Genomic DNA, 22,584 nt, shown 5'->3' with positions numbered 1-22,584 from the left:
AAGGGAACTTGGGCGCCGCTCCTCCCGAGCAGGCCGTTCCAGCCACTCACGCAGCGGGCTGGAAGGAAGGCGCTGGAGACAGCAGGCTGACGAGTCGGATTGCAAAAGCGGAGGGCGAGGCGGGGTGAGAGTGGACCTTAGGGGACCCGGAAGGGCTGGCGGGCGGGGTCGGGGCGCCCTCGCCGGGCGAGACCCCGCCCAGCACTGTCCCCGCCTGCCCAGCTCGGGCGCCCCTTTAAAGATGCCTCGTGCCGCCCCGCCCCTCGGGCGGCCCGCTCCCCGCCTGCCATTGGCCGCCGCCCGCGCCCGTCCGCGTGACGCCCGGCGGGGCCCCGCCTTCTTCCGTGGGCCCGAAAACAATTTTAAGATGGCGGCGGCGGCGGCGCGCAAAACAATGGGGCCGGGCCGGCGGGCTCGGGCCTCGGCCTGAGCGCGGCGGCGGGCGGAGGAGCGGAGCATGGGCCCGACGGGGGGCGCCATGGCGCGGCTGTGAGCCCGGCCCGGGCCGCCGCCGGCGGGGAGGGAGCACCGCCCGCGCAGTGCCAGCCGGCCCGTGCCCCGAGCCCCGAGCCCCGAGCCCCGCGCCGGGCCGGGCCCTCGGCCCATGGTGCTGCCCACCTGCCCCATGGCGGAGTTCGCGCTGCCGCGGCACAGCGCGGTCATGGAGCGCCTCCGCCGGCGCATCGAGCTGTGCCGGCGCCACCACAGCGCCTGCGAGGCCCGCTACGAGGCCGTGTCGCCCGAGCGCCTGGAGCTGGAGCGCCAGCACACCTTCGCGCTGCACCAGCGCTGCATCCAGGCCAAGGCCAAGCGCGCCGGCAAGCACCGCCCGCCGCCCGCCGCGCCCGCGCGCCTCGACGCCGCCGACGGCCCGGAGCTCGGACGCGCCGGCGCTCAAGTGAGTAGCCGGGGTGTGGGTGGGGGCTCCGGGGTCAGATCCACGCGCCGCTGCCCAGGGTGGGGGGGCCCGGGCCCGCGGTCATCCAGCCTCACTGACCCCCCCCCCCCACACACCCCATTGGAGAAGTGGCCTCAGCCGGACTCAGTAATGGCCGTGCCTCGATGACCCACAGTTGGAGAACTTTCTTTTCCCCTGAGCCCCCGGGACTGGAGGGCTGGCGACCACCGGCCGGGCAGCCTGGAGGGGCAACGTCGGTGACCCCTGATCGTTGGAGAAGTTTCCCTCCTGGGATTCTCGGGGCAGTGCCTGGATGAGCCCCCGTGGCAGACGTTTCTCCTCCGGGAATCCCCCGAGCACGGGTGTCATGGCCATATAGGGTAGGGGGAATCCACAGCACTACGATTGCACTTGAGGCCCTGGCTCGCTGGGGGGACTGGGGCCCTCCCACCGGTTCTGTGAGGGGAGGATCCAGACACCAGCGTGGGCTGCCTCGGAGCAAAGCGGAGGTACTTGCTTCTCTGAGTTGCGTCCTAGTGTCCCCGAGGTTTCAGATGGTGGGTTAAAGCATGCGCGATTTCCAACTGGACCAGCCCCACCACATTCGTTTTCCAAGCCGGTTTGATGGCCCAGGAGACCAAGCTTGTGTGTGTGTAGCCGGAAGCAGGTTTGCTTTTTTTCTTGTTGCGGGAATCTGGGGTCTTGGACATCATTGCAAGTTTTAAACCGCTGTTTCAGGCACGCAGGTCATTAAATGGCCCTGATATCTCGCCCTTAAATAGATTCGCAGAACTCAGACCTCCTTCTTGAATCACTTTTCACTGTCTTGCCGCTGGAAAACTCGAGTTCAAAGTCCTCTCAGAGCGAGGAATTTTTGGCATCTTAGATCAGGGGGGAAAGTTTGGACACATCCTTCCCTTTCTCATCCGGTCAGCTGGTGGTGCTTTGTGTCACTGTTTACTCCCCTGTGTTGAACCCAGAATGTCATACCTGCCAGACCAGCCCACAAGCCAGCCCCTCAAGGCCAGCCCCTCCAGGATTCTCTCTGAAGACCCCCTAGATAGGAATTCAGATGCAAAAAGATTTCTGGAAGGGACGAACTGGCTTTCAGCCCCTTTACCTCTCCAGTCCTGCCTGTCTGACTCTTTTAAAATTAGCATCTTCAGAGCTAACAAACCGGCATCCCTAACTTTTGTCAAAACATTTCGGAAACTATTGTCTGTGTGTTTATTTTTAGCACACCCCCGGTAGGCCCGCCGCTAGAGGTCCTGCCTTGCAAAGTCCACTAAGCGCCGGGGAATTTGGGCCCCTCCGTCCCACTCATCTCTGGCGATGTGAACCAGGGACGCATGCCCTTAAAGTGGCCTCTCTAACCTTGCAGAGCTAACTAAATAGCCTTGTTTCTAGAGCAGCAGGAGACTGGCCGACCACTGCTCCCGACGCCCCACACATCCCCATAGAACGCACTGTATTGTGAGTTAGTTCCTTGTATTTGTAGCGATCCGAGAGTACCCTCCAAATTCAGGGTTCCTGATTGGAAGCTCTGTTTTAGACTTCAAATCCTTTCGGTGTCAGTGCCGCAGCCCATGGATCTGGTGACTTCTGGCTCTCTTTTTGAGGTAGGGGTTTTGGGGTCCCAAACCCAGCAGTGCCCAAGAGTTTGTTCCTGAAACCTAAGGATCCCTGGGTTTTGTTGAGTTTGTCTCTGGGACCACTCACCTACAAGGCATGTGTCAGGGCTGAGCCTGGCTCCAGCCTCCTTGGGAATTTTGCCTGCTGCAGTGCGTGTTTGCCTGGCTGGAATAGTTGTTTTCTCCTCGCTGTAAAGGACTAGTCAGTCTCACCGATCTGTCAGTTTGACGTGTCTAGTTGGTTTCATCTGCTTGTCAGTTTCACTCTCCAGTAGGTTTCCTCTTGCTTTGGCTTCCCTGCGAGTAGCGCCCCCTCCTGGGCAGAAGGGTCACTCACCGTTGTCCTTTTGGGGTTGGTTCTGAACCTGTATGCTGGGTCTGCGAAAAGAAAAGAAAAAAATTGATGTCACCTAAGCAAGTGTCAGGGTCACCAAATTCTCCAGGCTCCCTCGGGGATTCCCTACGGTTGGGGGGTGGAGAAATCTAGCTCGTAGAGTTGATTCACTTGAGAATTCACACACTCAGCCTTTTGGCTAAGATCAAGTGTGAGAATCAACACGTAGCTTCTAACAAACCATGTTTGTTTTGGATTCAGTTTTGTTGTTTTTTTTTGCTTTGTTTGTTTGTTTCTGGGCCACACGAGGGTGGTTCAGTGCCAGGGCTCAGTGTCCCTGCACTCAGGTATTATTCGAGAAGGCTCGAGGGACAGGGACAGTATGAAATACCGGGGATTGAACCCAGGTCAGCCACATGTAAGACAAATATCCTCCCTTCTGTACTATTGCTTCTGTCCTGGAAACAGATCTGCACCCGGAGTTGACCTGGTTTTTGGCTTTGTGTGGGGGTTATTGTTTGGTTGGTTAGTTGGTTGTTCCCCCCCTAGACACACTTAAGTGCATTGAACCCCAGCTTTCATGCGCACGTCCTCTGTAGAATTAGAACTGTCGAACCATTTGTGCCACTGCAAAAGCACACATAGACTGAAGTACCACTTCTAGGTTTTTCCACCCTCTACACACATACAAACATAAACCCCGCACACACACACCACCACCACTCCCTGCTGGCTGCTGCAGATGGACAGAAATAGTCTTTCTCTTCTAGTTTCCTAATAAACTTTGTTAGGTTTTCTTGATACTGTTCGTGCTTTTATTCTATTTCTTTTTATTTATTTGGTTTTCGAACTTCTCCTAGCTCTGCACTCAGGAATTACCCATGGTGATGCTCAGAGGATTGAACCTAGGTGGGCCATATGCAAGGCAGTTGCCCTCCCCGCAGTACTGTCTCCAGCTCCACTGTGTTTTTTGAAATGCCAAATAGTTTTCTTTGCTGCTCATTTTTTGTGGGGTGGCGGGGTCTGGGTTACCTTTGCTAACTCTTACTGCTGTACTTGGCTCAGGGGACCTATCTTGTGCCAGAGATTCTAAGCAGGGTACACTGCCTGTCAGGGGTCTCAAACTTGCGGCCCACAGGCTGCAAACGGCCCTCCGTACAACATTATGTGGCCCTGCCCTAGAGGAATCTTTTTCTTGTTTTGTTTTAGTTGTTTGGGTCACACACCCCAATGTTCAAGGCTTACTACTGACTTTGCACTCAAGGATCACCCCGACTTTGCCTCCTGCGGCCCCCAGGTAAATTGAGTTTGAGACCCCTGCAAGCCAAGCAAGCATCTTACCACCCCCCCTGTCTTAGCTTTCCTGTTCTAAAACACCAGATCGTTTTTGGGTTTTGGGTTTTTTTGTTTGTTTTTGGGTCACACCCAGCGGTGCTCAGAGTTTACTCTTGGCTCTGTGCTCAGAAATCACTCCTGGCAGGCTGGGGGACTATATGGGGCACAGGAATTTGAACTTTGAGTCCGTTCTGTGTTAGCTGTGTGCAAGGCCTTACCGCTGTGCTATCGCTCCGGCCTCCAGATCATCAGATCGTTTTGTCATAACAGGTTTACCATCTGGTTATTAGGCATCAGGAGCAGCCTCTGGTACTGCTTGGGAGCTTGGGGTCCATACTTCCCTACGTGCTTCGCAGCCCTGTCTTCCCCACCCCCATATCATCTCTTTCTTTTGTTTTTTTTTTTTAATTATCTTTATTTAAACACCGTGATTACAAATATAATTGTACTTGTATGATTACAGTCATATAAAGAACCCCCCCCTTCACCAGTGCAGGATTCCCACCACCAATTTCCCAGATCTACCTACTCCCCACCCCACCCACACCTGTACTCGAGACAGGCTTTCTTTTTCCCTCATTCATTCATATTGTTATGATAGTTTTCAGTGTAGTTATTTCTCTAACTGCACTTATCATTCTATGTGGTGAGCTTCATGTCATTAGCTGCACCTACATGGGAGGATGGGGCATATCATCTCTTTCTAACCCCATCCCAGAAGCTTGGGTGAGAACTAGGCAAATGATGAGGTGGAGAGAACACTAGAGTTGGCCTAAGTTCCAGTGAATCCAGGTTAAGTGACCCCAAAATGTCAGGTGTGTCCAAAAAACAAAACAAAACAAACAAGATGAATGAGCTTCTTTTTTCTTTTTCTTTTTTTTTAAATGAGCTTCTTGCAGAAAGTGAAAATGACCTGGCCTCAGACACAGTAACCATGTGGAGAAAATAACAAGTTTGGTGTTTTCAGCTCTCCTTTCTTCCTAGGACATCAGAAACTTTGTCTAAACACCCACTTTTCAGAGCAATAGTACAGGGTTGTGCGTTTGACTTGCACTTGGCTGACCCAGAGCAGACCCAGGTTCAATTCTCGGCATTTCATATGGTCCCCCAAGCCTGCCAGGAGCAATTTCTGAAATCAGAGCCAGGAGTAACCCCTGAGGGCCATCTGGTGTGGCCCAGAAACCAAAATAATAAAATCAATACCCACTTCTGAAAAAATTGGGGAGTGGAGGGAGGGGTTGCACACCCAGTGTGCTCAGGGGCCAACCATAAAGAGCCCCTCCAAAGCAAAGCATGCAATCGGCCAGTTGAGTGCTATCTGGCCCCCCATTTTTCTTTCTAAAAAGGGAAGGTCTCAGTGGCTTTTTCTTCTCTGGGCTCTATACTTCAACTTGAAAGCATGAGCAAATAGTCTTAGACTTTTGCCCCGCATTTGCTCACTTACTCATCATTAGGCCATTGTCACTGGCCAGCAGACACCCCCAGCCACCAAGGAGAAAGACTAGCAGGGCTAGAATGACCAAGTCCTTAGTCATCCTACACCCTCACTTCCTCTCTCTAAAGACATAACCTTGCTTCTGCTCTACAGATTTTCTCTCCCGATGAATCCAGTTTGTCCTGCGGTCCCACCTCCAATCAAGGTGGAGAGATGATACTGTTTGGGAAGACGCTGGCTTTATACCTAATCTATTCTCTCCCCCTTCCCCTACCCCTAATTTGCCCCCACCCCCAAGCAAACCCGGGTTGGGGAGAAAGAGAAAAGGAGAAAGACTGACTGGAACAGGGCTGGAGCAGTGATAGCATGGATCAGTAAGGTGTCTGCCTTGCCGGCACTAGCCTAGGATGGACCTCGGTTCAATCCCCTGGCGCATCCCATGTAGTCCCCCAAGCCAGGAGCGATTTCTAAGTGCATAACCAGGAGTAAGCCCCGAGAGTCACTGAGTGTGGCCCCCCAAAAAAAGAAAAAAGAAAGACTGGAACAATCGTTTACCTTGAACACAGCTGACCCCTGAGCCTGCCAGCTGTGATCCTTGAGCACAGAGCCAGGAGTAAGCTCCTGAGCACCGCTGGATGTCCCCCCCCCAAAAAAAAAAACACACACACACAACAATACGGAGTTCATCCTTGTCCAAGTTTGTTCTTTTAATTTTGGCACCACACCCAGCGATATGGAGGGCTGACTCCTGGCTTTGTGCTCAGAGATCGATTATTCCTGGATCCCTGGCAGGCAGGAGACCATATTGGCTGCCAGGTATCAAAGCCGGGTTGGCTGTGAGCAAAGCAAACAAACATTCTACTGCTCTGACTATCCACTGGGACCGTGTTTAGGTTCTTTCGGGAGCCAGGATCCATGCTGACTAGTGGACAAGGGAGAAAGGTCAGTGGTGGGGGCACAGGCACCAGCCATGGGGCCACCCGTGTTTGAGGGCCACTTTAAGCTGTGCTCAGAGGTCCCTCCTAGCTGCACACTCGATCCTACGGGGGATCAAGAAGTCATAGGTAGGGGCCGGAGAGATAGCATGGAGGTAAGGCGTTTGCCTTTCATGCAGGAGGTCATCGGTTCGAATCCCGGCGCCCCATATGGTCCCCCGTGCCTGCCAGGAGCAATTTCTGAGCCTGGAGCCAGGAATAACCCCTGAGCACTGCCGGGTGTGATCCAAAAACCTCCAAAAAAAAAAAAAAAGTCATAACTCCAGTCGGAAGCCCCCTGTGGGAAAAAAAAAAGTGAAGATAACAGTTTTTGTTTTTTGATTTTGGGCCACACCTGCCAGTGTTTAGGGGTTTACTCCTGGTAGGCACGAAGGACCACATGGGATGCTAAGGATCAGACCTGGCTCAGCTTCATGCAAAGCAAATGGCTCTGACCACAGTGCTAGGACTCCACTCTTAAAAATGAATATAATGTGACTCAGTTGTCACTGATGGCTTTAGGGGCCTGAGCAATAGCACAGTGGTAGGGCGTTTGCCTTGCATACAGCCAACCCAGGACCGACCCAGATTTGATCCCCAGCATCTCCTATGGTCCCCCAAGCCTGCCAGGGGCAATTTCTGAGAGCAGAGCCAGGAGTAATCTTTGAGTGCTGCCAGTGTGCCCCCCTCCAAATAAAAAATAATAGCTCTAGTCTGAAGGGCTCTAATCTGGGGGCTTGTGTATGTGAGGAAGGACGAAGCTCATAGTCTAGTAGGGCAAGGACCAAGGGAAGAATGGAGATGAACAGGAGGAGCTGGATTCTTTTGGGGAACATGCCCGACAGTATTACTCCTGACTCTGCACTCAAGAATCACTTCTGACAGCCTAGGGCGACCATATGGCGTGCCTGGGATCCAACTCAGTTTAGCTGCATACAAGGCACACACCCTCCCCCATTGTACTATTACTTGGGACCTAGATTCTAAATGTTGGTAAGGTGGGAATTTGGAGATGGATCAGAACGAGGCAAGGAGAAAGGGGGGAATCCCTAGATGTGGCAATTTAACAACGTCGTTTGTACATTTTGCAGATCTTGGGGGAGGGAAGCATCTCCTTCCCCTCCAACAAGCAGGAATATTAATGTTCCCCGATAAACTCCATGGGGCTTCAGGGCCATCCCTTTCCTCCCAAGCTGGCTTTCTTGGGGTTTGTGCTGGGAGCTGAGGAACCAGCAGAGTGGTGTCTCATAGCTTGCAGGGCAGCTAGTGCTGAGCAGCTCCTAGCAAGGGCTAAGAAAGGACCTTTTTGTTTTGTTTTTGTTTTTGTTTTTGTTATTTTGGGTTACTCCTGGCTAAGTGCTCAGAAATTGCCCCTAGCTTGGGGGGACCAAATGGGACGCCGGAGGATGGAACCTCGTTCCTTCCTTGGCTAGCGCTTGCAAGGCAGATACCTTACCTCTAGCGCCACCTCTCCGACCTTTTTTGTGGGATCTCAGGGCCACACCCCTGGTGCTTAGCTGCTAGCTCAGGAGCGCCCCTGGTGGTGTTTGAGACTTCTTGGCTCTGCTCAAGAATGTTCCTTGGTGGGAATACTTAAAGCAGAGTTCTCAAACTCTGCGGCCCTTCGTACAACATTTTCGTGGCCCACAGCTGGCCTTCAAATATCACAATATTCGCGATTATTCACTTACTGAATAATCGCAATAAAAATCGCATTAGTAAGAAAAAAATCTCATTAAACATCCGCATACCCCGAGCAGTTCCGTTCAGGATATGCAAATGTTTAATGCGATTTTTTTGTGATTTTTTTCTTACTAATGCTATTTTTTATTGCGAATATTCGGTAAGCGAATAATCGAGAATACTCTGTGCCTAGTGCAGACGTCATTTCCGCTGCTCCTGCCCGCTGTCCCTTGCATTATCGGAGGCCTAAGGGAGAAAAGGAAGAGAAGTTTATTACAGAATTAGATTTTGTCATACCTTCATCATGACTTCATCAAAGCCTGCAGTGAAGAGAAAGATTGATGACGAGCACAGACAATTTCAGGAAAAGTGGGAGACGCAGTATTTCTTTGTTGAGCACAGGGGCATCCCCAAATGTCTTCATTTGCTCAGAGAAAGTTGCAGTGCACAAGGAGTACAACTTGAAATACCATTATTCAACTAAACATGCTGAGGAATGTGCAAAATATCAAGGAAATGAGAGAGCCAAGCGGGTTGCCAGTCTTAAAGCATGTCTAATGAGGCAACAAGATTTCTTCCAGAAAGCAACCAAGAGAATGTTGCATCAGTCGAAGCCAGTTACATGGTTAGTGAGATGATTGCTAAGGCAGGGAAACCATTCACAGAAGGAGAGTTTGTTAGAAATGTATGTTACAGGCTGCAAGTATTATCTGTCCGGAAAAGAAAGGTCAGTTTAGCACAGGGATCTCAAACTCGATTTACCTGGGGGCCACAGGAGGCAAAGTCTGGGTGATCCTTAAGTGCAAAGTCAGTAGTAAGCCTTGAACATTGGGGGGTGTGACCCAAACAACTAAAACAAAACAAAACAAAAAAAGATTCCTCTAGGGCAGGGCCACAAAATGTTGTACGGAGGCCCACAAACGGCCCTCTGGCCACAAGTTTGAGACCCCTGGTTTAGCAAAATCAGCCTTTCTGCCAACATTGTGGCAGAGTGCATTTCTGACATGTCAAGTGACATTTATCATCAACTGTGTGAGAAAGCCGAATGTTTTGATGCATACTCAGTTCTTGACGAGGGCACAGATATAACAGACACTGCGCAGCTCACAATTTATGTTCATGGTGTAGATTGCAATTATGAATTGACAGAGGAGCTGCTCACAATAATTCCAATGCATGGCCAGACCACCGCTAATGAGATATTTCGGCATCTGTGTGATGCCATTGAGAATGCAGGTTTGGGGCCGGTGAGGTGGCGCTAGAGGTAAAGTGTCTGCCTTGTAAGCACTAGCCAAGGAAAGATCAAGACCGCGGTTCGATCCCCCGGCATCCCATATGGCCCCCCCCCCCACCAAGCCAAGGACAATTTCTGAGTGCTTAGCCAGGAGTAACCCCTGAGCATCAAACGGGTGTGGCCCAGAAAAAAAAAAAAAAAACAAGAATGCAGGTTTGCCATGGAAGAGGTTTGTTGGAATAATAACCAATGGAGCGCCATCAATGACAGGGAGGAAAAATGGACTGGTGGCACTTGTTCAAAAAAAACTTGAAGAGGGGGCCCGGAGAGATAGCACAGCGGCGTTTGCCTTGCAAGCAGCCGATCCAGGACCAAAGGTGGTTGGTTCGAATCCCGGTGTCCCATATGGTCCCCCGTGCCTGCCAGGAGCTTTTTCTGAGCAGACAGCCAGGAGTAACCCCTGAGCATCGCCGAGTGTGGCCCAAAAACCAAAAAAAAAAAAAAAAAAAACACTTGAAGAGGAGGATGTAGAGAAGGCCATTGCTCTTCACTGCATTATCCATCAGCAGGCCTTTTGCACTAAATGCCTGCCGTGTGACAATATGATGTCTGTTGTTGTGAAATGCATCAACCAAATCAGATCCAGGGGCTTAAAGCACAGGAGGTTCCCTACTTTTTTAGAGGAAATGGAGTCAGAATATGGAGATGTGCTCTATTTCACCAAGGTACGTTGGCTCAGCCAGGGAAATGTCCTGAAAAGATTTTTTGAGTTGAGAGAAGAAGTGAAAGCCTTCATGGAGAAGGATGGGAATGCTGTTTCTGAGTTGAGTGATCACAAATAGCTCATGGACTTAGCTTTTCTTGTTGACATCACACATAAACTGAATGTACTAAACAAGATGTTACAAGGCCCGGGGCAGCTTATCAGTGCTGCCTATGACAACATGAGAGCATTCTCCACAAAACTTGTGTTATGGAAATCCCAGCTCTCTCAGACAACCCTTTGCCATTTCCCAGCATGCAAGGAACTTGTGGATGCAGGCATACCATTCAGTGGTGAGAAATATGTTGATGCTATTTTTTTTTTTTTTTTTTTTTTTTTTTTTGGTTTTTGGGTCACACCCGGCAGTGCTCAGGGGTTACTCCTGGCTGTCTGCTCAGAAATATCTCCTGGCAGGCATGGGGGACCATATGGGACACCGGGATTCGAACCAACCACCTTTGGTCCTGGATCGGCTGCTTGCAAGGCAAACGCCTCTGTGTGTGCTATCTCTCCGGGCCCCATGTTGATGCTATTTTTAAGCTAGAGAAGGAATTTGATCACAGATTTGCAGACTTCAAAAAGCACAGAGCCACTTTCCAAATTTTTGTGGACCTTTTTTCCTTTGATGTGCAAAATGCCCCTCCTGTGATTCAAATGGAACTCATTGACCTGAAATGCAACTCTGATCTCAAAGCCAAGTTCAGGGAGATTAGTGGAAAAGCAGACATGCATGGGCAATTTTTGAGAGAATTGCCCCCCAGCTTCCCTGAGCTTTCCCAAATGTTCAAGTGCACCATGTACCTTTTTGGGAGCACATATTTGTGTGAAAAGTTATTCTCCACATTGAACTTCATAAGTCAAAGTACAGGTCTAGACTTAATGATGGCCATCTTCAAGCCATACTGAGGGTCTCAACTGCTTCCTCTCTAAAGCCAAATGTTCAAATTTGTGAGAAGCACTGTAAAGTCTCTGGCAGCAAGGAATAGGCAAAAGATGCCATGTTCAGAAGAACTGTTCATGATCTTCACTCAATGTTCTATTCATGTTCAGAAGAAATAATTAAAACTGTTAATAATGATGTTTGAGGACTTTTTTTGTGTGTGTGAAATCCCTTATGCGGCCCTGCCTCACCCCGACTTTGCCTCCTGCGGCCCCCTGGTAAATTGAGTTTGAGACCTCTGACTTAGAGGTTTAGAACCAAAGAAAAGGGCCTGACCCCTTATCCTCTCACTTAGATCCTCAAGACTTAAGTTTTGGGGGACCTCAAATGATAGCACAACAATAAAGAAAATAGGGATAGTGGAGGCCAGAGCCTTGCCCACGCTAGCCTAGGACGAAATGCTGTTCCATCCCCCAGCGTCCCATGTGGTCCCCCAAGCCAGGAGCAATTTCTGAGCACATAGTCAGGAGTAACCCCTGAGCATCACTGGGTGTGGCCCCAAACAAAACAAAAATAGTGATAGTACAGGAAAGATGTTTGCCTGGCATGCAGTTGACCCAGTTTAAATGCCTGGTACACCATAGTTTCTGAGCTCTGCCAGGAGTGATTCCTGAGCTCCACTGTGTGGAAATGTCCTGTGGCTGTCTCAGGAGATGTGCACCAAGGGCTTTTCCTGAAAGGTGTTTTCTCAGAATCTCCAGCGCATCAGCCATACCTGAGGTTCTAAAGTTCAGGAGTTGTGGGTCACTGAGACAAGTACATTGACAAGGGCTTTCTGTGCTAACTGGGCACAGGAATCTGAGCTCTAGCCACTGGCTAGTATTAAGATAGTTTTGATCCCTTTAGGAAGCAAAATAAGACAGCCAAGTTGGGGAAGGGTTATAGGCAGCCTGAAGCTAGAAGTGGAATCTGAAAAGGCTGGAAAGCACTAAAACATTCTGAACACTCTGGTCTTTGTTTTGTTTTTATATTGATGTCTTTTTTTGTTTGTTTTTGGGTCACACCCAGCAGCACTCAGGGGTTACTCCTGGCTCTATGCTCAGAAATCGCTCCTGGCAGGTTCAGGGGACCTTATGGGATGCCAGGATTCGAACCATCGCCCTTCTGCATGTAAGGCAAATGCCCTACCTCCATGCTATCTCTCCAGCCCTTATATTGATGTCTTAAAAAAAATTTGACAGGGCCCAGAGAGATTTGCCTTGCAAGCAGCCAATCCAGGACCAAAGGCGGTTGGTTCGAATCCCAGTGTCCCATATGGTCCCCCGTGCCTGCCAGGAGCTATTTCTGAGCAGACAGCCAGGAGTAACCCCTGAGCACCGCCGGATGTGACCCAAAAAAAATAAATAAATAAATAAATAAAATAAAATAAAGTAGAAGCAAATTTCGCGGCCTAAAATTAAGTTCAGTGAACAATTACAGTGCAAAACCAAAAAAGGACAATAGCAGGGGCCGGGCGGTGGCGCTAGAGGTAAGATGTCTGCCTTGCCAGCGCTAGCCTAGGACGGACCGCGGTTCTATCCCCTGGTGTCCCATATCGTCCCCCAAGCCAGGAGCAACTTCTGAGCGCATAGCCAGGAGTAACCCCTGAGCGTCAAACGGGTGTGGCCCAAAAAACAAAAAACAAAAAAAAAAGGACAATAGCGGGCCGGAGAGATAGCATGGAGGTAAGGCGTTTGCCTTTCATGCAGAAGGTTGGTGGTTCGAATCCTGGCATCCCATATGGTCCCCTGAGCCAGCCAGGAGTGATTTCTGAGCATGGAGCCAGGAGGAACCCCTGAGCGCTGTGGGTGTGACCCAAAAACCAAAAAAAAAAAAAAAAAAGGACAATGGCACAATGGGTGGGGCATCTGTCTTGCACGCTGCTAACCCAGATTCTATCCTCAGCATGCCATATGGTCTCTTTTTTTTTGTTTGTTTGTTTTTGTTTTTGGGTCACACACAGCAACGCTCAGGATTTCCTCCTGGCTCTACGCTCAGAAATCGCTCCTGGCAGCTGAGGGGACCATATGGGATGCCGAGATTCAAACCACTGTCCTTCTATGCAGAAGGCAAACGCCTTACCTCCATGCTATCTCTCCAGCCCCAAGAGTAACTTTTGAGTAGAGTTTGAAGTGACCCCTGAGTGCCACTGGATATGACCCAAAAGCAAACAAAAAAATTACAGTATATTCTTGTGCTAATTAATTGCATTCTGAGTAACTTTAGTTGAAGGAAAAGAAATCAGGGGCCTGAGAGATAGCACAGTGGTAGGGCATTTGCCTTGCACACATCCAGTCCAGGACTGATGGTGGTTTGAGTCCCGGCATCCCAGATGGTCCCCAGAGCCTGCCAGGAGCGATTTCTGAGCATAGAGGCAGGAGTAGGCGCTGCTGGATGTGACCTAAAGACCAAAAAAAGAAAAATGAAGAAATCATAAGTTTATTTACTTGGAACCAAAGCCAGTAATACAGTGGGCAGGGTATTTGTCTATTTGCCTTGCATGAGGCCAACTAAGGTTTGATCCCCGGTATTCCATATGATCCTTTAAGCACTGCAGGAAGGAATAACTCCTAAACAAAGAGCCAGAAAAAGTCCTGAGTGTTATGGATTGTGCCTCTGCCCAAAAATTTGTTTTTTGAGGGAGTCAGTATCTACAGTGCTCAGGGATTACTCCTGCCCGTTCTATATAGTGCCAAGGCTCAAACCTGGGTTAGCTGCCTGCAAGGCATATGATTTCACCTGCCTGCTGCCTTCTCCAACCTCAGGAATCGACTCTTTTTATTCTTGGGCCACACCCAGCAGTGCTCAGGGTTTACTCCTGGCTGTGCACTCAGAAATGGCTCCTGGCAGGCTGGGGGCATATGGGATGCTGGGGATTGAACCCGGGTCAGCCGTGTGCAAAGCAAATACCTTACCCGCTTGCTGTCGCTCTGGCCCATGTGTTTTTTTCTTTTCAGGTATAGAGCAGTGCTTGAGGGGGTTTGTGCTTTGCAGGGGTTGAACCAAAGCCTCAAGCACCTTTAACCCTTCCCTCCTAACTCTGGTATTTCTTAGACTTGCCCTATATCCATTTCTGTCAGCATTAAGACTAAGTTTTCACTTGACCTGTGAAATATTTCTCCGCAAAGGTTAAAGGACATAAATCTGGAAATTAGGGCCTAGAGTTGACTCATTGTTCGAGTTTTCTTTGTGTGACATACTCTGGGTTAAATCCTTGGTACCACACCACCCTCAAAAAATGTTGAACTGTAGGGGCTGGGCGGTGACGCTAGAGGTAAGGTGCCTGCCTTGCCTGCGCTAGCCTTGGACGGACCGCGGTTCGATTCCCCGGTGACCCATATGGTCCCCCAAGCCAGGAGCAACCTCTGAGCGCATAGCCAGGAGTAACCCCTGAGCGTTATCGGGTGTGGCCCAAAAAAACAAAAAACAAAAACAAAAAAATGTTGAACTGTAAACATTTTATTTAACCATGATACTCAATTTTTTTTCTTTATTTACTTTTGGCTTTTTGGGTCACAGCTGGTGATACTCGGGGCTGACTCCTGACTCTGTACTCAGGTGGTGCTTACAGGCCCCCATGTGGTGCCAGGAATGGAACCTGGGTTGGTCTCAGGCCAGCAGTGCTCCCCCTGGTGGTGTTCCCTTAGCCTTGGTTTATGCACAGGCAGGCTGCAATAATCCAAGCATTTGAGCTGTGTGGTGTGGAGGGACTTACCAGTTTCAGTCTTGTGGGAATGAATTCATGGAAGCTGTTCCATGGGCTATGGTGCTTATGGAACCATGGCTGGGATCGGAAATGGGGAGAAGTACCCAACCAAATTAACATGTCTGGAGAGAGCTGCAGTGCTTCCAGACCAGCCCCTACATGTCCCACCCCATACAGAGACTCACAAATGCTCCTGAGCAGATCAGGAGCCGGCCAGACATTTGGATTTAGAGACGGGAGATCCAAGGGTCTTGGAGAGAGCTGGTCTACCTATACCGCACGGAGTTCCCAGAAAGCAGGCTGGACTGGGCCAGCCATAGTGGGGCACAGGAGGCTGTGCTGGTGGTCACCTATGAACAGAGTACAGCTAAGGAGAAAGTACTCAGATGGGAGGGATACGGCAGAGGGTCCCAGAGACAGACAGGTTCTGGGCCCTGCACCCCAGCTAGGCTTGAGGAAAACAATAGAACAGTCTCGGGGTAGAGTGACAACAGATGGCAAGTAGGTAAGATGCTTGTCTTGCACATGACTGACCCGTGCAAGGTTCAGTCACCCTCAACTCACCAGTATTTCCTTTCTGAGTGCAGAGTCAGGAGTCAGTCCTGGACATGACGGAGTGTGCCAAAAACTACAAAAGAAACCACCAGCGGCACTTCTGGGGGGGTGGAGGCATCTTTGGGTGCAAATTGCAGGCGGTGCCCCCTCCCCCGTTCCTGCTGTCTTAGTGGGAAGAAGTGCCCTCATATCCCCGCAGCTCTGAGGCTGAAGGTATCGGGAGGGTTTCCCTGAGCCAGCCCTCTCGCCCCTCTGCAGCACCTGCATGACCCTGTGAAGCGGAACCTGGACAGCGCTTCCTCCCCGCAGAACGGCGAGCCCCAGAACGGTTATGGGGACCTTTTTGTCGCTGCCGCCACGAATACGGGCCACAAGAAGAGCCGCCGCGAGGCACCCCCTGCATCCCCACGGGGGGCCCCTTCAGACAAGGCCGGGGCCGCAGCCGACGCCCCCGGGAAGCCGCTGGGCAAGCAGTGCGGGGCTGAGAGCGCAGCCGCGGGGGACCCGTTCCCGCTGCACCGCGAGCTGAAGCAGGAGCCGGGCGACGACCTGCCGTGCATGCTGACGGGCGGCGGCCCCGGCGGCGGCTCCGTGGTGCAGAACAGCCTCATGCCCGACCTCAACCTCAACGAGCAGGAGTGGAAGGAGCTCATCGAGGAGCTCAACCGCTCCGTGCCCGACGAGGTCATGAAGGACCTGTTCGCCGACGACTTTGAGGACAAGAAAGAACCCGAGCCGGCCGCCGCTGCCCCCGCGGCCACCCCCGACGTGCGCGTCAAGAGCGAGTTCGAGCCTGAGCGCCGGGGCCGGGGCTCTCCTTGCTTTCTGGGCCCTGACAGCGGCGCCACGTCGCAGCCGCTGTTCCACACAACCGCGGGGCCGCCTCCCGGGGCGGAGATCCCAGCCCCCAGCCTCCTGCCGCCTTCCACTGTGTCCGCATCCGCTCAGCGCGCCCTGCCCGGCCAGGGCGCCTCCTCCGAGCTGTCCTCTGCGCACCAGCTGCAGCAGATGGCAGCCAAGCAGAAGCGCGAGCAGCTGCTGCAGAACCCGCCGCCTGCTGCACCCGCCCCGGGGCCCTTGGTGGGCTCTTGGCCAGCAGCAGCCCCCGGGGCCTTCGGTGGAACTTACCCCCTGGACAAGGCAGCCAGCCCACCTGGCTACAGCAAGGCCGGCTCAGCGCTGCTGCTGGGCTCTGGTGGGAACCAGGGCTCCCCGCGGCCAGCCACCACTGGTGGCCCCTACCTCCAGACCAGCCACCACCACGCTGGGCTCCTGGGCCACACGCCTGGCGCCGGCAACTCGAGCTCTGGGCCCACGTCTGGACCAATGCTGGACTACGGCAACACCAAGCCTCTGTCGCATTACAAGGCCGACTGCGGGCAGGGCAGCAGTGGTGGGGGCCAGGGCAAGGCCCTGATGGCTTCGTACCTGCCACTGAATACCGAGCAGAACCCCTTGTTCCTTCTGAAAGCCAAGGCGGGTGCCGGGTCCTTCCGTGCCCTGGGTCCTGCCAGCCAGGTGAGTTGACAGGCTTCCCTGGTCTCCTGCTCCTCTTTCCTCCCTCCTCCTGACTCTTCTTCCCACCTAACTCCCTTTAGATTGAGCCTTTGTCCTCCTCCCTGGTTTTCCCTGGTCCTGTCTTCCCTCTTTCTCCCTCCTCTCTCTCTCTTTTTTTTTTTTTTTTTTGGCCACACCCATTTGACTCTCAGGTGTTACTCCTGGCTATGCGCTCAGAAGTCGCTCCTGGCTTGGGGGACCATATGGGACGCCAGGGGATCGAACCGCGGTCCGTCCTAGGCTAGCGCAGGCAAGGCAGGCACCTTGCCTCTAGCGCCACCGCCCGGCCCCATCCCTCCTCTCTCTTAACTTTCCCTTCTTCTAGGCCAGTGCTGGCTAATCTTTTTGAGCCCGAGTGCCCAAAATGTTGCACAATGCCCGGTCCTCCCAAAGGCCAGTCCGGCCCTGTTGCCAGGTGAGCCGCAAAGCAGACACCAGCACACTCACCTCCTGCCTCATATCTTAATTACGGACCCCTTCCCAAGTGCCAGCTGCAAGGCCTTTAAGTGCCACCACTGGCACACGTGCCATAGATTCGCCATCGAGGTTCTAGGTGTTCCCTTCTCCTAATTCTCCCTCCCAACTAGTCCTCCATCCCAGTCTCCCTCCTTCTTTATCCTCCCTTCTGCCCCTAAAGTTCCTGTCCCCCTGTGTCCTCCACTCTCCATGGTCAGCTCTTTAGCGTGGGGGAGAGGGATAAAGGGAGATGAGGACAGGAGGGGCAGGCTCAGCTCATCAGAGTCCTTGGACACTCCCTTGGAACTGGTGTAGGATCCATCACAGGAGAGATGTTTAGTGTCACTGGTATATTGGGGGAAGGCTTGGTTTGTTTTTTGGTTTTTGTCAGGAGATCATGCTCAGACCTTATTCCTAGCTCTGTTCTCAGGGGAACCCTGAGGCCCTGGGGATAAAACCCACTTTGGCCAGTTTGAAGTTCCTGACCATTGGCCATGAAGTAGCGTGGAGTCTAGACCATTCCACATGAATTCAGTTACTAACTGGAGTTTGGTGTGCAGATGGCTTTGGGGGGCGGGGCGCTGTTTTCTTTTGTTTTTTGTTTTTGGACTACACCTGGTGATGCTTAGGGGTTACTCCTGGCTACGTACTCAGAAATCGCTCTTGGCTTGGGGAACCATATGGGACCCATCCTAGGTTAGCGCATGCAAAGCAAATGCCCTACCGCTTGCGCCACCGCTCTGGCCCCATAGTTTGGTTTCTTTTTCATTATTTCAGGCCTCTTAGGACTCAGGTCCTTCCTACTCTGTGCTTTGGGGTGACCTGAGGAACATGAGGTGCCAGGGATCATACCCCAGCGTTTGGCATGCAAAGAGGGCTGAAGCCCTTTGAGCTGGCTCTCCAGTCCCTAAACATGAAATTTGTGGGGAGGGGGTTGAAGCCACACCTAGCAGTGCCTAGAGATTCCTTCCTGCAGTGTTTGGGGGCCCATGTGTGTCATCATGGGAGTGACAACCATGCACAAGGCAGTGCCTTGCCTGCAGACTCTCTGGCCCCCGTCACCTTTCAACCAGTACATTCAAGCCTTAAGCGTTTTAGTTGTCTTACAACATTTTACTTCATTTAATTATTTGGGGGCCATGCCCAGTGGTGCAAAAGGGGCTTCGTCTGGCTTTGCTCCAGACTTACTCCTGGTATCCCTGGACCCTCTACCCTGGTACTAGCCCTACCCCCAAGGCCCCTCTGCCCTGGCCCCACTTCCAGGACTAGATATGCCCTTAGCCCCAGTCCCACTTCAGCCTTGATTTCACCCTCAACCCTGCACTAGATCCACACACACCTGCAGGACCAGCCCAACTGCGTTTTCTCTGTAAGGCTGCTGCTCTCTCAGAATGAATGCCTGAAGGGGCTGTCGTTGCAGCCCACGCTAAATCTAAGGAACCAGGTCTGTGCTGACGGTACCAAGGGTGTGAGAGCTCAGCACCCATAGAGGCTGTGCAGAAAGGTAGTTCATAGCAGAAAGCACTTCGGCCTTCCACAGAACCAGCCTTGGTTTGATCCCTGGACTCCATGGAGTTCTCAGTACCCCATCCAAAGTGATCCTTGAGCACAGAGTCAGGCTGGATATGGTCAGCCAAAGCAAAGCCCATCACATTCCCAGAGCCTGGGGTCAGGGAGCAGAACTCTCTGGAAAGAAGGGAAACGATGCATCGGTAGTGGCCAGAGCCGAGAGGGGCTGCCTGCTGGGATCGAGCTGGTCCAGACTCCTCACCTTGTTCCAGGCTTCAAAACTTCACTGAGCCCTCCTGAGTTAATCCCTCAACCCCATGACTATTGCTTCTAGGAGCAGACACCCTCCAGCATGCAGGTGACAGCCCAGGCTGGCAGCATGGGCGGGAGTCAGATGGCGGCCGCCGTGGGTGGGGCGCACAGCAGCGCCCCCTATCTAAGCAGCCCGCAACAGGCAGCTGTGCTGAAGCAGCACCAGATTCTCCTGGAGCAGCAGAAACAGCGAGAACAGCAGCAGCAGCAGCAGCATTTCTTGCAGAGGCAGCAACTGCTGGCTGAACAGGTGTGGGGGCAGCCCACCCCAAACCCTGCTTCCCGCCCTTACACAGCCCCACACATTCACAGATGGTCTTTGGGGGCTGGAAGACAACAGTGTTCATTCAGGAAGGCACTTGCCAGGCTCGGGGCCTACCCAAATTCTAACCCCCACCATGGACATCCCAGAGAGACAGAAATAACCTCTTTATACCACCAGGGGTGTGGCCCAAAAACCTGGGGGTGGGGTTGGGACATGGAAATAGTACGCCTTTAAGGACACATGGCTAGCAAGCATTCCTGGGTGTGCAGCCCTGGAGCACCCCCATCGCCCCAGTGCACTCTACATAGGAGACCTACCATTCCTTTGGCTCTCCTGGTTGTGCTGTGTTCGGGCTCATGCTTTTCTGGTATTTTCTAGGAGAAGCAGCAGTTTCAGCGGCATCTAACTCGCCCGCCTCCCCAGTACCAAGACCCGAATCAGAGCACCTTTCCCCAACAGGTTGGAGCATTCCCAGGTGAGGATTGGCAGCCACATTTGTGGCTGGGAAGGGTAAGGGGTGGCACCAGGGCGACATGGATGGAATGGGTGGAGGCTCTCCAGAGTCTTGGGGGTAGGGCGAGGGCCGCCCTAGGCATTGAGGCACACACCCAGCCCAACACCAGAGGGTGGAAGCAGCCAGGGAGGCCATAGATGAGCCCCTGAGGCTCCCCGATCCCCCTATTTCTGAAGTCACAGACCCCCTCAGATAGATTTCGCACCTTTCCCCAGGAACCACCCCATTGGCCCCATAGAGACTCCATCCCGTGGTGTGACCACCTCTACCTACATTCCTGTCCCTGGCATCAGCATCCAGGGTTGGTTTGACAAAAAAGCATTCCCCAGAAATGCAGCAGGATTCCACTCTGCTGGAGATGGGGCACCATATCCCTGGTGTGCCTGTGACACCAAGTTTGACACACACAGACACACACACACCCAAGAACTGTTGGGTATTGCTAGGAGTGGCACACACACACACACACTGGCACACACACACACACACACACACGCAAGAACTGCTGGGTATTCAACTGCTGGGTATCTCTGGGAGTGGCACACACACACACAAGAACTGCTGGGTATTGCTGGAAGTGACCCTTTAGTATGGGAGTCCTGGATTTAATCCCAGCACCAGGAACTGTGTGTGTGTCCCCCTCATTCTGGCAGAATCCTAATAAGCATTTTGAGTTGGACACCCCTCAAGCCTCAATCTTTCCATGAAAACTGGCAAAGACCTAGTGCCAGATCAATAGTACAGCAGGGAGGGCTTTTGTACACAGCCAGGTGACCCAAGTTCTATCCCCAACATCCCATCTGATCCAAGTCCACAAGGAATAATTTCTGAGCACCAAGCTAGAAGTAACCCCTGAGCATGCCAGATGTGGTATCCCACCCCAGCCCTCCAGAAAAAACAGCCTGGCACAGACCAGCACAGCCTCTGCGGTGCCTTCATCTGCCCAGCATCCTCCCTTCGGAGTGTCTCTGGCATTCCATGCCTCCTGACGCCATCCTGGGGTGCATCCAGGAAAACCCATCGCTCACCCTGTGCCTTCTCTCCTCACACCCTAGGCTCCTCGACTGCTGTGCCAGGCATGAACAGCTGCCCGCGAGTCTTCTCCCAACCCGGGAATCTCATGTCACTGGGCCCTGGACTTACACCCCCAGTCTCCTCCCTGCCTGCTAGCTCAGGCACGCAAGAGCGTGGGGTGCCACAGTTCTCCACTGGCGCCCAGAATCTGTCACAGCAGCCGCAAACCGGGGGCTTATACAGCTTGAGCCCCGCCCTGGCCCCGCCCCAGGCTGCCAATGGCCATGCCCACCTGCCCCGCCCTGGTGGCACTGCGGGGGGCGGCGCCTATGGGCAGAACTCTCTGGGGGGCACAAGCCTTGCCCAACCCGCACATGCTAAGGGGAACTTGACCAAGCCCCCCGGCCCCCGGGTATCTGCCACTCTAGGCAGTCAGACCTCTGCCTGGCCACACCAGGGCCTTCCACCCACCCTGAGCGCCCAGACCCCTGGCAGCGCAGGTGTGGGGACCCCCTTTGTCACCACTGCACCCACCTTCCATCTGACACCGCAGCAGGCCCACCTAAAGATGAGCGGCCCCCAATTTTCGCAGGCCCTGCCCAGTCGCCCACTGGTACCTCCCGGGAGTGCCCCGCAGCAGCGGACCAGTGCTCCAGCTCCAGGTGCCCCCCAGCCTGGCTTACCTGGCCTGAGCCCAGCGGGGCCGGAGATGGGGGGCTTCAGCCAGAGCCCAGGCCCCACACTAGGCAGCCGTGGGGGTCTGCAGTGCACCCAGGCCTACCCAGTGCGGCCAGCGGGCGCCGCCACCACCGCCGAGCTGCCATGCCCCTTTGGTGGGGACAGCGACCTCATTGACTCGCTGCTGAAGAATCGGACCTCGGAAGAGTGGATGCGGGATCTGGATGAGCTTCTGGGGCCCCAGTAACTGTGACGGGACCAAAAAAGGCCCTCTGGGAGCGGGATGTGCCCGTCCTTTTTCATTCTGGCTGGGTCCCATCGCCTCTCCTCGGCTCTGGGTTCCTGCCCACTGGACCAAAAAAAAGGCCCGTCCCCAGTCCGAAGAAACACAGCACACCCCAGGTCAGACAGGAGAACGGGGGTCCTCGCAAGGGTGCGCCCCAAGGAGACTGGCAAACCAGAACCTTTGTAATTCTTAGCAGAAGAGATGAATTTTTCTTTTTTCCTAAATTGTAAGATAAAAGGGAGTGGGGTGGCACTTGTCAAGCTGGGAATACGCAGATGCTGCCTTGTGAGTCCCCAACACTTCTGCATCAACAGCTTTGGGATTCTGTACCCCCAGTTGGCAGAATTGGTAATTGGGTTCCCTGGTTTCAGATCCATCCTGTGGTTGCTGCCTCTGGATAGCAGCCACCCAAGACCACACGCCGTGCAAGAGAGGATGGCACCCAGAGTTAGGGTTGCCAGTCTTCAGTTGTCCCAGTGTAGCACCTCCTGCATTGTTCCGTAGAAGCTACGAAATTGGGGGCTCA

At 53.0% G+C, this 22,584-nt stretch overlaps 1 protein-coding gene across 1 annotated transcript; it reads left to right on the top strand.

Annotated features, from left to right (window-relative positions):
* The first annotated feature begins 625 nt into the window (after positions 1 to 625).
* MAML1 (mastermind like transcriptional coactivator 1) lies at positions 626 to 22,019 on the top strand. Its single transcript, XM_049778436.1, has 6 exons — positions 626 to 898; positions 15,144 to 15,290; positions 15,726 to 16,985; positions 19,324 to 19,551; positions 19,945 to 20,041; positions 21,136 to 22,019. Exons 1-6 carry the CDS (start codon positions 626 to 628, stop codon positions 22,017 to 22,019), a joined length of 2,889 nt encoding a protein of 962 aa, XP_049634393.1.
* Positions 22,020 to 22,584: the final 565 nt, after the last annotated feature.

This window comes from Suncus etruscus, chromosome 8, assembly GCF_024139225.1.
Source record: "Suncus etruscus isolate mSunEtr1 chromosome 8, mSunEtr1.pri.cur, whole genome shotgun sequence".
Lineage (NCBI taxonomy): Eukaryota > Metazoa > Chordata > Mammalia > Eulipotyphla > Soricidae > Suncus > Suncus etruscus.
Note: the sequence above shows the minus strand (reverse complement) of the source record. Positions and strands in the feature narration are given on the sequence as shown.

Bases quoted from the DNA above. Each gene is read 5' to 3' on its own strand.
- MAML1 (XM_049778436.1), top strand. From the start codon at position 626: ATGGCGGAGTTCGCGCTGCCGCGGCACAGCGCGGTCATGGAGCGCCTC. The intron at 15,291-15,725 runs GTACTCAGATGG...GCCCCTCTGCAG, and splicing joins AGAGTACAGCTAAGGAGAAA to CACCTGCATGACCCTGTGAA. The intron at 16,986-19,323 runs GTGAGTTGACAG...TATTGCTTCTAG, and splicing joins CCCTGGGTCCTGCCAGCCAG to GAGCAGACACCCTCCAGCAT.